This window comes from Alternaria infectoria (assembly GCF_024043175.1).
Source record: "Alternaria infectoria strain BMP 0036 chromosome Unknown scaffold_17, whole genome shotgun sequence".
Taxonomy (NCBI): domain Eukaryota; kingdom Fungi; phylum Ascomycota; class Dothideomycetes; order Pleosporales; family Pleosporaceae; genus Alternaria; species Alternaria infectoria.
Window position 1 is genome coordinate 548776 of NW_026250706.1, and position 14487 is coordinate 563262.

At 53.1% G+C, this 14487-nt stretch overlaps 3 protein-coding genes across 3 annotated transcripts; 1 reads left to right on the forward strand and 2 right to left on the reverse strand.

The window, feature by feature from the left end:
* Positions 1 to 576: 576 nt before the first annotated feature.
* On the reverse strand, positions 577 to 1589 carry J4E92_008610 (uncharacterized protein; the record flags this gene model as incomplete). Its single annotated transcript, XM_051499961.1, has 3 exons — positions 577 to 1300; positions 1349 to 1446; positions 1494 to 1589. 3 exons carry the CDS (start codon positions 1587 to 1589, stop codon positions 577 to 579), a joined length of 918 nt encoding a protein of 305 aa, XP_051349974.1.
* A 7978-nt stretch (positions 1590 to 9567) lies between these two features.
* J4E92_008611 (uncharacterized protein) lies at positions 9568 to 10781 on the reverse strand (the record flags this gene model as incomplete). Its single annotated transcript, XM_051499962.1, has 2 exons — positions 9568 to 10735; positions 10777 to 10781. The coding sequence occupies 2 exons, from the start codon at positions 10779 to 10781 to the stop codon at positions 9568 to 9570; spliced, it is 1173 nt and encodes a 390-aa protein (XP_051349975.1).
* Positions 10782 to 12982: 2201 nt separating this feature from the next.
* J4E92_008612 (uncharacterized protein) lies at positions 12983 to 14403 on the forward strand (the record flags this gene model as incomplete). Its single annotated transcript, XM_051499963.1, has 2 exons — positions 12983 to 12989; positions 13169 to 14403. The coding sequence occupies 2 exons, from the start codon at positions 12983 to 12985 to the stop codon at positions 14401 to 14403; spliced, it is 1242 nt and encodes a 413-aa protein (XP_051349976.1).
* Between the last annotated feature and the right edge of the window lie 84 nt (positions 14404 to 14487).

The window sequence follows — 14487 nt, forward strand, 5'->3', positions numbered from 1 at the left end:
CTAATGAGGATGTGGAGCACTCTTGGACATCCTTTCTGCCGTCGTCACCACGTGAAGTACGGCTGAAGTCTTCGCTCGCGAGTACCAAACGACCCGTCGGACGGCATGCCGTATGCGGTCATGGTTCGCCTGTGCCCATGGAGCTGTGGCAGTGCGGATGAATGTGATGGGGGCGTGGGGCGAAGGCTGCAATTAGTAATCGAGGGGCAGGGCGCGCACACTGGATTCCGCGAGCATTGAGAACAACATCTTCGACTATGATACAGTTGAGATTTACAGTAACGCCACCATTTCGATCGCCTTGCCGGTCGGTACTACCGACCTGAGGCCCTATTCGAATTTGCCGATCCGCGGAGCGTTGTCGCAACTATGCTTTGCGCGATATTTCACGTCATCGTGAACCGTCGAACTTTCGACACAGAAGATAAGGAAAAGTCGCCAGAAAACCACCAAATGCCGGCCGATTAACGCCGATTGCCATGACCGAAACGAACGCCGTATAGGATTGGAAAGCATCCCAGAACGCTTGAACGCTAAACGAAGAGACGGAGAGAAGCGGAGTTAAGTCCGGACCAATTATGCGCCGACTGGATTTTGTATGAAACTGCTGAAATCCAGGTCGCTGTGGATGTTCCAGTCTGGCATCATCGGATCGCTTTGGCTCATTGATAGGGGATCTACCATCATGTTCTGGTCGTATGCGCTGAAGTTGTCAAATCCATACATGGGCTTGCTGAAGTCTACGGGATCGTCCATCATAATGGAGTCGTTCATCCATGGCGCCCGTGATAGAGTGGAAGGATCCATAGCGCTGTTGTTCATGTATGGTGCTGGTGCCAATTGTGTTTCTTGCTTGATTGGCGGCGACACTACCTGGGACTGGCGAGGGAATGGGCTGTTCATCGGCGGTGTTGGCGGCGCGTTGTGGCGCGCAAACGGACTGTCAAAAGCGAAAGATTTGGTCGTCGGTGTACCGTTATACGATGAGTTTGGCGAAACGTGGCCATGTTCAGAGTCTGAGCTAACGGATGCGCGTCGTCGGGTGTATGGGGCGCCTCCTTCAACTAGTTTTTGTTGCATGCGGCTGCAATCTTCTTCGAAACCCTCATAGTGACTCTTGTCGTCTCCAGGTGATTGCAAAAGATCGAGGCGTTCCAGGATGTCGTGTGTCAAAGGATGGCCGCCTGAGGATTCTTGCAACGGCTGTCCTGGCCAACTCTCGCCTCGTTGCAGGCGACTGTACAGTTCCCTAAGACCGGCTACCAATTGGGTTTGTTGCTGTTCGAGCATCTCAACATATCTACAACAGTCAGATCGAAACTTATTGCGAGGGTGCATGGTAACATACCCTTTCGGGTACACTTTGTCTTGCGACTTCTTCCTCTCGCCAAATACGCAGATGGCGTTGTCGGCTTTGCATCGAGTGCAAGGGCTTGATCCGTCGCACTGCACTGGTTAGAAAGGCATACAGGCACAAAAGAGGTCATACATACCTTTGACTTCTTCAATCGGCATCGGTCGCATGCCTTGCATACTCGCTTCCTAATGTTGTCTTGGGCTTCCATCGAGTCTGACCTATGAGGTGACATGTCGATTGGTATGGTACAAAGTGGAGCAAAGGTGTGTTGGTGAGAATGGTGTGGCTGAGTTGGACTTCAAGTCAATGTGGTAGTGGTCGATGAGATGTGTGGTCGACCGAGTGGAGTATCTAAGGGTACTTTTATCGAGAGGTGGAAGTGGAAATTAAGGCCTAAATAAGGTCGTAGCCCTCTGTGGGTAGCAAAGCATTATATCTTTTCACGTCAGCGAACAGTCAAGGCGGACGTTCGGCGTTAACCTTGTGCCCTGGGTGCAAAAGCCCTGTAATGGAACTGTAATTATGAAATACGCCGGCGCTGGGCAGCTAAGCACCCCTGTCTCCTTACACATCATCAATCGGCGCACGTACGTTGGATTACATTAGTCGATGTGCAGGGATTCTTGGCCTGTTGCAGGGCGCCAACCTTACAAGGACTGGGCTCAGTTGGCGGACGACACGAGAAAGCGAGGGCGCGGAGTCGGCCAACCAGCGGACCGTGACCGTGGCCCACGAAACTTGCTATGGAAGAAAATCCGCACCTGTGGTGGCAGCAGAACAGGTGACGTGAATTCGGCGAATACGCGGGCGTAAAGTACGCTCGAAAATCTCTCCAGATCGCTGTTCGCTGTCCTCGGCTACCGGCAACACGACATCCACGACCAAAAACATGCGGACAAACACGCTGCCCGAGTTGCGACTCCCAGTCATTGGATGCTTTCCAGAAGTCGTCATCAAGGTCGACCATGTGGCTCACCATGTGCGCGGTCTGCAATCAGTCCACCGGTCATCATTATGCTTTATCACTAATTGTGTTATTTCGACCGCTCGTCGACGAAGTATCATGTACAGACTCAGGCCTCGGCCGAAGAAAAGCACGACGGGCTGACTGAGCGATCCTCCTCGTGCTTGCTGAAAATTCGCTCTTTCGGACGTTAGAAAATCGCTCGCGGAACGTCGCAAGTGACCCGTCCGAGCTGAAAGAGGACTGGAGCGCGAGATAAGCTGTACGATGGTGCGGGTTTCGCGTACGAACTCACGCAAAGTACCGTCAATGCCTGACCAGCAGCAGTTGATTAATCGGTGGACAGGCAAAGCACAGCTGTGCACGCATTCCTTCTTCAGGAGCTGCATGCTGTTAATGGATACCGTCGCTTGTCAATGTAAGCGCAGCTACTCTCAGCGGTTTGCATCGTTTAGAGTTGCTGACCGCGTCTTGTCCAGTCACGAACATGAGAATGCCCAATGCAGAATTTCTTTTGTTGATCCTGGTTAGCCACTTCGTTCCTGAGTCTTGGGTAGGCACGATCACCCATGCCTCAGCCACCGCGTACATCGGCCCCGGTTGTTCACTCATCCATACTCATCTATACTCATCTGCGACTTTGGTAGCTCTTTGCACTCAAGCACCGCTGCATGTGCCATTGGCAAGGCATACAACTACATTGGTTTGGGAGATTTGATATTGGAAGACCCACACAAAGCGTCGTCAGGTTGGGGGGCTGAGGTCATTTTCGTACATTGTTGCGAACGCCGTATTCATCACAAGTTCGACACGCCTATACGACGCCTACGCTGACAAGACCTGCCATGTCTTGGCGGACGTGGTCCTGGGGCGCTCATACAATTCACGTGCTGCGAATGTCAACGCCCGCAAACGTGTAAGCGCCTTCATCACACCTGCATGCGTGGAACTATGGGCAAGAAACATGAGCTATAATTGCGTTCAACGGTTCTCACGAGGTTCGCCCCTTGAATTCAGGGAACCCGCTGACGCTTGAACGTGTATATACGCCTCAGCACCCACGCTGTCCTCCCGGAGCCCATAGCTCGTTAGCGGTAACGGCACGTCTACTGTCCATCTCAATAGTGAGCGGCTTCGGCGAGTTATCTCGCCTTGCTGAATGGCGTACGAACTGACCAGTGCGGAGTTGGCAAGAGCGATCATGTAAGCCCATGATCTTGTTTGTAAATTCGGCGGTTCTCGAACACCTCAGGGTTCTTGTCGATCAACCCCGCTGTCATTAGGCCTTTGCTCTAATGGAAGCTTCCTAGCTTTCTACAAGTTACAGAAAGCGTCACTCAGGAACGAGCGTGTGCCAGAGCTGTATCATTACAGGAATGAAAGTAATCAGGTCCGAAGTTCAGCAGCTGTACGGCCTTCTTTCTGAGGTCAAATACAGCGGTCTTCCTTGTCGCGTTGGGCGAAGAGCACCTGTCCTGCCCAACCCCATCTTGGTAAAGTTTCATGGTTGTTGTGGGAATCGCGATGCACATCTCCCCATTGTCGCTACCTGCGAAATGATGGTCCGTTATCTTCACACCGTCAGGAGTCTGCGTGCGCTTACATGGGCCACGCATGAATTCCAGTGAGACCATCCGCACTCCGTCGACGATGATTGGCAAGATCGACAGGCTCTGGCTTACATAACTTGATGAGATGGCCCTATTCATATTGGTCACGACAGGGGTATAGCATCAAGACCTCGTCGACCCAGCCTGCGCCCTATAAGCGGCCTTACTCAAGGCCAAGCCCGACAATAGCACCTGCACTGCCAGCCAGCAAGGCATTGTCAATCGCAGGTCTTCGAACGCGCCGCTGATCTATGCAGAACCCAGATAATGCGAGCCGTGTTGAGTTTATCCATTGCACGTTTCAACACCAAGTCGATCACACGATCGTGCCAAAAGGAGCCAAGAGACAGATGCGTCTTGGATGGGTGGAGCGCACATGTCGAGTCACTAGCCACATCCGCCAGCCACAACGCGCGACCTCAGGCCTCGCTTGTTTTGACGGATCGCACATGAGCCGGGTGCCGAGTGGCCAACGGTCCCACGAAGGAACAGTACTCTGATGGGCGCACAACGATCCGTTTTTACCGAGTGACCACTGCAAATTGTAAACTCGTGGCAACCCTCACTAATTCGCGGAGACAGATTACTGGTCGGGCGATACTGGGTCGGGAGACCAAGACTTCCGCCCAGGTGTCGGTAGGTCAGCCTGAACTCCGCCTCATGATCTCCACAAATCGCTTCCTAAACAACGAGGACTAATGATCACGGGAACCCTACCTGGTCCCGGCGCCATATAGGGGCCTCATTTCGATTCGAGATCTAAGTGTAGAATACTTGCGCATCGAGCCACATGCCGCGCATCCTGGGCATCTCAGACTTCCAAGCCTCGAAGCAACGTGTACCTCGCAATGAGGAGTCTTCTGGCGCCAAGGTTTATCTGGCGGTGTCCATTCTCCGCTACTGTGGTAGGGACGAAAATACGCGGCACCCGTCATGCTCGGCAATGCAGTGGCTTCCGGCTTGGAACATCCGAAGCCGAGTCAAACGGTCGTTGTGAACACCGCGCGACCGAGCCTGGCCCTGATAGCTCTTCGCGGCTAGGGTCCCAGGTCCCTCGTCTTCGCGCTCGCTATCCAACGCGAAATGATGTCAACGAACCTGAAAACACAACTTCATTCACATGGCTAGCTCGCTGCAGCTTCTCAGTCATCGATAAGCCGATTTTCGCGATGAAATGTGGCTGACGAAAAATCGGCCGGTCTTCCTGTGCGGGCAAGCCGCACGTCGCAGCCGAGTTGAGCCTCATAGACGGGAATAGCAGTGAGGCGAATCACCAAGGTCGTTCCGTTCCCACTTGGTCCCGCTGGAAAATTCAAGGCTGAAAGCTTCGACGCTTGTGTACTACTACGGTCTGCCCACCCACGTCACATCGCAGACAGCCACGTTGTTGAGGTCTCGAACAACGGATGCTCACTAAGGAACAGTGCTTTGTGGATCTCTGAAGAGCCTGAGGAGGAAGGTTGACGCGAAAGCCGTACACCACCAAATACCAAGCTGAAGCACTATTGACTAAACCTTCGCCTGCTCGTCAGGCTTTGAGATACTAATCATGTTCAGACGGTGCTCAGACACTTCTCATGGCACGGCGCGTCTCAACGCACTGGACGGCATCAACATACCGACATTATAGCATGCATCACCCATGAGACAGCATTGCGAATTGCTGCAGCTATCACGTCTCGGCAATATCCGCAACGCGAAGGACCTGGTGATCAATGATCGACCCGTTAACAGCATATCCACTGCTGGATGGGGAACCCCAGCTCCAAGCGCCAGCACACTGGTTTCGCCGAGAGCAAAATGCATCCCCACTTGGACCATGACAGCGAGGGTCGAGACTTGTTTCATGAGTGCGCTTCTGCGTGTCAGCCACCGGCGATAAGTTTTGAGCATCAATTATGACGTTCTTGTGCAACCTTTTAGTCTAGAGTACCGCCATTTCTCCCTTATCAGATTGACTATCACGTAAGCTGTTCTCGCAGAGGCTGTCGGTAGACCTGCCGTGGTAGGCCACAAAGTAGTCACGAAGTAGTCACGATCTGAGAGACCAGCGGGTCCAAAGATGGAGATTTCTTTCGATACCAGAATTTGCGATCGTACGAACGTTGTTCGAAATAACTTGCTTTCGGCTTTTCGTACAGGAGCAATCGGCCCTTCCGACGCATTGATATCACTGACCACGATGACCGTCCGCGATCGACGTCCGGGACGGGACAACTGATGTCCTTACGTCCGCAATGTTTCCTTCGAAATACCTTTGGATGCCCGCGGTTTCGCATCAAAGCTGCGATCACTCAGTCAACTTTGTCTTGTTTCGAAACCATTACTGTGCTGGACAGGTCGGGAGTAATGGTGGATGGTGTGCTGATGCGATTATGCTCACGCGATCGCCAAAACCTGTAGGTCCTCCAGCCTGCCTGGTCAGAAAGAGCTATTGATTGGGAATGGCATGTGGGGTCAAGATACTTCATCTGGTACACGTGCGTCCTCACATGAGAGAGGGATGTGACTCGACTATCTTATGCTGGTAACAATGTGACCGCGGGATGTTGTAATTCCTCAATCACCCCCTCTGGTCGCAGCAGACCGGTACAATCATTGTCGCCAGCATACAGCAGGCTGTAGAGCGACAAGCTACTTGCAATTTATTGCCTTGGACAGCCAAGAGATTGCCTTGCAAACAATCTCTATACGACCGCCATACGACGGCTACACAGTCGGCTGATCGGCACCCATGTGGTACCCCAGTCCCAACACAAGATATGCGCGAAAGAGGCGAACAAGAACGGCTGAACAACCTCGCTTAGAGAATTCTCCAGCGATATACAGCTTTCGAGTGTATCACATCGCCTCGTATGCATTCGTTACACCAGGCGGCAAGTGGAATTTCTGCACAAGCAGGATTTTCGACGACGTCACCGTGTTCTCAAGACAGACCGAAAACGGGCTCGGTTACAGCCGCACTTGGTGTTTTTGGGCAATAACAGCAAGGCTACATTACCCCATTCGTACCCATGTTCGTCCTTCTCAGCGTTGCGAAGCCAAGCAAGCGGTGCCCCGCATTGCTCTGAACTCTGAATCGGACACCTTGGCCACAGCGAATCAACGGTCAGTAGGATGGTAAAACGGGTATCGTGGAACATCGGCGTGCGGATGCGGCTGAGTTTTGAAGCTTGCGTCCGTGGAGTCGAATTCCTTGATACCGCGCATTTACAAGGATAGATGGAGAACGGGCGACTCGTTAAGATGTCGATCAGTGGCACAGTCCGATACGTATCGGCCTTGTACCTGATAATTCGGCACGTCATCTCGTCAAGATTTACAGACAGTATGGCAAACCATTCCAATGATCGATCTGTAGCTTTTCTGGCGCACCACATGCCCAGACATCACCTTTTCGCAGGGGTCGATCATCATTTGCGGTTACCATCACCGCACTCGAGTAATGCGCAATATTACCATCTCCTGCTGATCTGTAACGAACCTCGGGATCTTCGCATCAACAGTACTCGTCAGTCGGCGACGTGCACCGGCGAGGTAATTACAACTGTTTATGCGTCGCATCGCATTTTCAACAAAACGTCACAGATGAACAAATGAGCTCACCGCTACGGAGACCTCTTCCCCCACCAGTCAAGGGAGCAGAACAGTACGTTCGACTGTGCCGAAGAAAATGCATGATCTCGGACGAAAGTTCCGCCCAACTAGTATACCTCCAGTTCACCTCAACAACCTTGGGTCCAACAAAACGGAGCCAAAAGTTTGTTTCGTTGCTGAAGTAAGATGCAAGGCAGATAGGCAACGTGAATGGCGCATATCCGTCGCGTTATCGCGTCATTCACGCCGATCGAGGCATTGCAGACGTTGAGCAACGGCGATGGATTTCGCTTCGGGGCCATAATGCGAGGGCAACTATGCAGTAGGCACTAATCAGATTCTCATTGCACCGCCCGACCAATAGCCAAAGAGCGAAGAGCAGGAACATGATTCCGTCATACGTCGAGTACTTTTTCAATTTGACCGTTTCCACAAGTTTGTCACTTGCTCGAAAGATACAACACCGCAATCCGATTAGCGACAATGACCATCATCGCAATGCTATATCGGAATTAATCCTCTAAGCATATAGCTTTCCAAACAATCATATCAAGCTCCTCTTTCCTGATCCCCACCTCTACCCAAGAGAAGGAAAAACAAATGGCCAAGGCATGCTCAAGTAAGCTTACACCGATGATGTACCTCCCACCCTTAGAACAACAAAAAAATCGCCCAACCTAGAACTCACGATAAGCGAAGACCGATGAACAAGTCTCGGGTCCAGGCCCCCTCACTTTCGCAAAAAAAGTCTCCGGTGGTGTGGCTTGATGATACGTCCCAAGGTGCGACATTTCGTTTCAAGTCGAAGCAGCTGTGACGAATTGATAACGAAAGGGACTAGAGTTGCGAAACAGGACTATTGTGGCTGCTTAGTAGTATGCAGGTAAGTACACGTCTTGAGCGAGTTGGCTGGCTAGGCAGCTGTAGCTACCTTGGTCAGCTTGAACGACGCGGTGGTACTTGAGGTTAGGCGATGTGAGGGTATTCGCGAGGGTTTGGTCACAGCGTGGAAGTCAATGTACAAGGCAAACAGATACAAGTTCTTTCGTCCAGAAAGCCCAGGAGCCAAGGTATCACCTGGGCAGGCAGATTTCCCTTCCCTCACACAGCCTCATCTATCTGTGCATCGTGAAGCTGCGGCAAGTACCCAGTCAAAACGCGGAGACATGACGCCGTCTTCGCTAGAGAAAACACAGTAAAGACCGCGAAAATCCGGGGCATCTTGGTGGTCTTGGTACACGGACTGAGTTCTGGGGGCAAACATGTCGTGTTTAGTAAACCCGTTGCGAAAGCTTATATAAGAGTCTAGAACTGTCACGGGAAGCGGAGCAACATCCAACGGACTGAGCGCAAATAAGCCCTAAAGGTACGGCCGTAGTGTGTTTCGCGATAACAACGAGCAACAGCAGAAAGATTAGCATGATAGCACTAAAAGACGCAAGACGGGATCCAGATGAACAGCGAAGAAGGATAGATCTAAATTACCAATAAAGCGCACGCACGATCGCAGACGATGCTGCTTTCGCTGTGCTTTGCTTACCGCCGCCGTGACCGAAAACCAAACCGACCCAATCCGAGGGGTATTCGCAACGCTATGCTTTCTGAACTAAAAACAGGACACACAATTAAACTCTATCTACGGCATCCCAGTACACAAACATAAAGCCAACAACCAAGGCCGAAGTAATACCCATCATGATCAAAACAACGTGATAACGGCCACAAACTTCCCCCAACGGAGGACGCGAACCCGGCAACGTGTCGTCGGAAGAATTGCGACGAGGAGAGGGCGGTGGTGGTGGCGGAGCAGGTTGCGCTTCGAGGTCAACAGCGCCGTCTTGCTGCTCAACCTCCCCATCTGCACCCACATTCTCGAGCACACCGCCGGTAATCACCATTGCAGGTGGCGCACCAGCATCTGTAGGAGGTGGAATAGTGTCCGCGAATGTATGATAAGACTGCACGGGTGGACGAAGCGGAGTCCATGGTGTCGCCTTCCTGCGTGGTCGGCGTGAAGGCTTCAGTAAGTGCAGAAACGACTATGTCTTGCCCTTCTCATACTCCATGTCCGCATCCTGAAGCTCGGCTTCCAGCTGTGCGCGTGCCTCTGCATCTGGCGCTGGCGAGCTGGAGGCACCCCGCGAACTCGCCGGTCGTGATGGCAGCAGCGTAAGGCTTTCGCCGGCGGCTTCGCTAACGTGTAACGACTTTTGGCGCTTGAGGGCAGGTTGTTCGCTATCGGAGGTGGGCGCTGCGATTGAGAGGCCGAGCTGGTTTGCTTCGTCGGGATGTTCAGAGATCCATCGTTCGCGCCATCGCTCGCGCATCACATCGTATATGAACTGGAACTGTATCTTTGACTGAACCATGCCAGCTCGCTGGTCTCGGAGCATCTCCACGACTCTCAGTACAGGATCCTCGTCCTCTGGTACATCGTCCAAGGCGCCCTCGTCAAGCTCCTGCATAAGCCAGTCGAGCGCAATGAAGGTGCCGCTGCGACCGATGCCTGCGCTGCAGTGGACAATGCGTGGGTTGGTCGCGTTGTCTGTGTTCTTGGATCGCGAGATGTCCACTAGCTTCAGCATGCCAGCGCGATCGTCTCCCTCTGGTACCGAGAAGTCTGGCCAGCCAGCGAAGAGCAGATGCCAGATCTTCCTCGACTCGCTGCCGTCATCCGTTGTCATATCGATTTCCCTCACTTGCGTCCTCGCCTCTTCATCTATTGTGTACGACGCGAGGTGAAGGTTGTGTACGAAGCCGTCTTCGAATTCGTCGTGCTCGTTGATGCGCATGTCCGGACTCGAGGGCGATTGCGGGTAGTAAGGGTAGCATTTCTCTCGGTTCGCTTCGTGGGTCTGGGTCAGCATAACTATGACTGCGGGCGACTGGTTCTCCTTCCATATCATACGCCAGATATGCGACCAACTGTCGGATTTGGGGCCTTGTGTCGCAATGTACTTGAGCGCCGCCCCAGACTTGGTAGTCTCGAGCAGTATTGGCGAGGCGTTGATGTAATCGAAGTGGCCTTCCGGTACGTCAAGATGCACTCTGTTGGACTGGTATGGGTCGACGTTGATGTATCGGTTGCGGATGGCGTAGTCTTCCCCAAAGCACCTTGCCCACTTGCCGGGTTCGTCGGGTCCAGTGCCCTGGGCCGTATCCCTGAGGCGCTCCATTTGCGCCATCTCCAAGCGATTCCATTTGGTACTTATGTCCTTGCTCTGCTTCAGGAAAGCGGGATAGGGAACTGCATCTTCGCCGTTGGCTTCGCTTGGGACGGGCGCAGTGGAGATGACGAGACTATTCGTGCTCACAGAGGGAGTGTTGGCGGCCGGGGTGTTGAGGGACGAGGTGGTGATTGATCGCGTGCTGTCCTTGCTACGGGAGCGCTTGGACGAGGTAGGCGAGATGGCATCGCCGGCTTGAGCCATGGCTGGGTCGGTCCTGATGAGGACGCCCTTGAGCTTCGCCTTGCGCCGGAGGGCGCGGAGTTTATGCAGCTTGAAGGAGGTGTTATGGGATTCCGGGAGCGATTCGGGTCCTGGCAGTGGAGGAGCAAGAAAGTTTGACGAGGGGATGGCGACGGGAGGCGGTTAGGTGCAGGCGTGGCGCGTCCAAGAAAGGAATAACGGGCTTGATAGTGGAGTGCCGCAGATGCTATGCCTCCACTGACACGTGTGCGACTCGTGGGGGTCCGGGGCCTTGCCAGATTGATATCTAGCGATGGAGCAGCGTATAGCAATACGCTGGGCGACGATGCGCACTTGTGCAGTGGCCGACCGAGGATGTTGACAAGCTGATGTCCAAGGCGATTCCGAGGCTGTTTTCGCGCGAGGAAGGCGACTGTAAGATTATCCAGCCAACGGCGTGCAGCGCCCAAGAACCAGGTTCCAGCGAGGCGTCTTCTAGATGAGGGGCTGTACGCGAGCGTGTAGTGGAGCAGCTGGCGGGGGTGCGCGGGCAGGTCAAGGCGTTGTCGAGCAGGCTGACAAGGCGGCCTACGTTATCCCAGCGATGGTAGAAGATGCAATCACAGAAAAGAAGATAGGAGACTCAAGATGTTTAGGATCTAAACATTTGTACGTTACCAGAAGAAACAATCGATGAAGCGAGGGTCCACATCAAACGTCAGGCGCGGTCGCGTCACAGGTGCAGGCAGGGCCACCTGGGCAGTCCCGGTTGTGTCTAGTTGCTTCCGCTCGCCATTCCGAGGCTGCTCCATTGATGATCCATCACTCCCACACCGTTGCCACCACCCCTCCCCCAACGCAACGCCTGCACGCATCTGCTATCTTGCCGTAGCAGCTACCCGCGCTTGTGAATGCTTGATTGAACAAACCATGGGTGCTCCCTGGTTCGCTCTCTTCGAGGTTTGTGCCATCCCCCACCCAAACAGAGACAACAAGCTGACAGCTGGGCAAGGCTTGGGCCGTCGCAAAGGCACGTCGACAATCCTCCATATCCCTATGCCGCTACAGCTACTGACTCTTCGAAGCTCATCCGCTCCCCGGCATTCAACCGAGCCATCCAGAAGGCCTATCGCAAGATCAACAGGCTGCCCGACTTTGAACAGAAGAATGGCGGAGGCAGTATGTCTTGATGACACCGGCTAGACCATTAAGTACTGACTTCTCCAGGAACTGGCCCATCATCCCTCGACCACTTCAGAGATGAAGTGAAGAACCAGTTCCGCGAACTTACATGGCAAAAGCGCCCTCCCAAATGAAAACACCTTCAATTCAAGACCGCTCCTCTCCTCTCACTCTATACGAAACGCATTACGAACACATCGGACACCCCGCGACACGCGACACCTGGCATCTGATTCGGCATGAGACGGAAGTACAATGGTCGAAGAGCGTACGACAGGCACAATACATGAGTCACGCGAACGAAGATGCGTCTTCTAGGGCTAGAGGGCAAACCGGCAAGACATGAACCTGTCGGACGTGCGGCTTCACAAAGCATCCTCCTATGCCGGGCATGTTTTTCACCACACATTCCACCAGACCATGCTGGATTCACTTTGTCCTAGCTCGACGAAGGAGACTACAAGCTTGGTCAGAAGACAGGACGGGACAGAAGTCCCTTTCATATGGTGACTGAGGCACGAACATGCGAGTTTCAACTCTCGATTCGGTGCTAATCTTGGATCCGTCTGCTCTATGCCTGCTACTACCATATGTTCTTTGGGAGCCATGGAAGCCAGGATTATTCGTAGCACTCTCTCTACAATGCCACGCATTCTCGCTCGACTCAAGTGTGCAACACATATACGAAGACACCGCTCCTAAACTGGGTGCTGCGATCGTGGCAGACATCTGTGATCGATGCATTACCGCATCGATACAATTCGCCGGATGCGATAGCCGTGAGCGCATCGCCGCCTCAGATGTACTATCGTGCCAAGTGGATGTTGATCACGAGGTCTAATCGTGACATACCTCTTCATGAATGCATTGTTACGTCATGCATGAATCACAACCATCTGCTTCTTATACCGTCACTTCACCCAACGTCAACTGACACAGCAATCGATTCACACAACTCACACACTACAACATGCCTTCTGCAATAGTCACCGGAGCAACTGGTACGTACCAAAGTTATTCCATTCGGTCCTATCCTCACCTCGCCTAGGCATCCTTGGCCGTGAGATTGTCTCCGAACTCAGCCAACACCGCCAACAATGGCCCACGATTCATGCCCTCTCGCGCAGCAAGAAGGAAGACTATGCCGACAATGTCATTCACAACCACATTGACTTACAATCTTCTCCCGATGAGATGGCCAACGATCTCAAGAACGTGCGCGGCGAATACATCTTCTTCGCCGCCTACCTAGCCCAAGACAAAGAAGAGGACGCCTGGGAAGTCAACGGCCGCATGCTCTCCAACTTCCTCTCCGCCCTCGAAAAGACCGGTGCAGTCTCAGATGTCAAGAGAATTATCCTAGTATGCGGTTGCAAGCAATACGGCGTCCACCTAGGCATGCCCAAACAACCCATGACCGAAGACTTCCCCTGGCTAACCGACACGTCGAAATGGCCACCAAACTTCTACTACAACCAGCAAAACATCTTGCACGATTTCTGCAACAAACACAATAAAGAGTGGGTAGCCACCTACCCCAACGACGTCATCGGCTTCGCCATGGGAAACTTCATGAACCTCTCGTCCGCCATCGCTCTCTACACCCTCGTGTCCAAAGAGCTCTCTGGAAACGAAGGCCTGACCTTCCCCGGCTCACCCGCCTTCTACACCAGATTCGACTCCTTCACTTATTCCAAGCTGCACGCTGAGTTCTGTGCCTGGGCTGCTCTGGAGCCGCGCGCTGCGAATCAGGCTTTTAACGTCGTCAACGGCGATGTGGAGAGCTGGCAGAACCTCTGGCCCAAGGTTGTTGAGTACTTTGGCGGGAGCGTTAAGCCCGATCAGTTCAAAGATGCGTATACAAGCGGTGGTGTGGGGTCTAGCCTCATCAAGAAAGTCGTGGGCAAAGAGGATATGTCGAGTGCTATGGAGATGGCGCCTCAACCTCCCATTAGCGTCGTTGCAGATGAGATTGGCATCCAAGGCACGCCGGCGCTGGAGAAGAATGTCGTGGAGCAGCACGTGGATTTGGTCAAGTGGTCGCAGCGGGCTGATGTCAAGGCTGCATGGGAACGTCTTGCTGAGCGTGAAGGTCTGGACAAGAGTAGTTTTGACAAGGCGACGTGGGCTTTCACCGGGTTCGCACTGGGGCGCAACTTCGATCTGGTGATCAGTATGAGCAAGGCGAGGGAGTTTGGTTGGACTGGCTATAGAGATACTTGGGCAAGTTTGAGAGACGTGTTTGAGCAGATGAGGGGAGCTGGCTATTTGCCAAAGGCTTAGTTGGAGATGCACTGCATAGTGTCTCTGATGATAGTCGCAATAAAGATGTTTGTGGTATACTATTATTTTCCCCTTGCCTTGCTT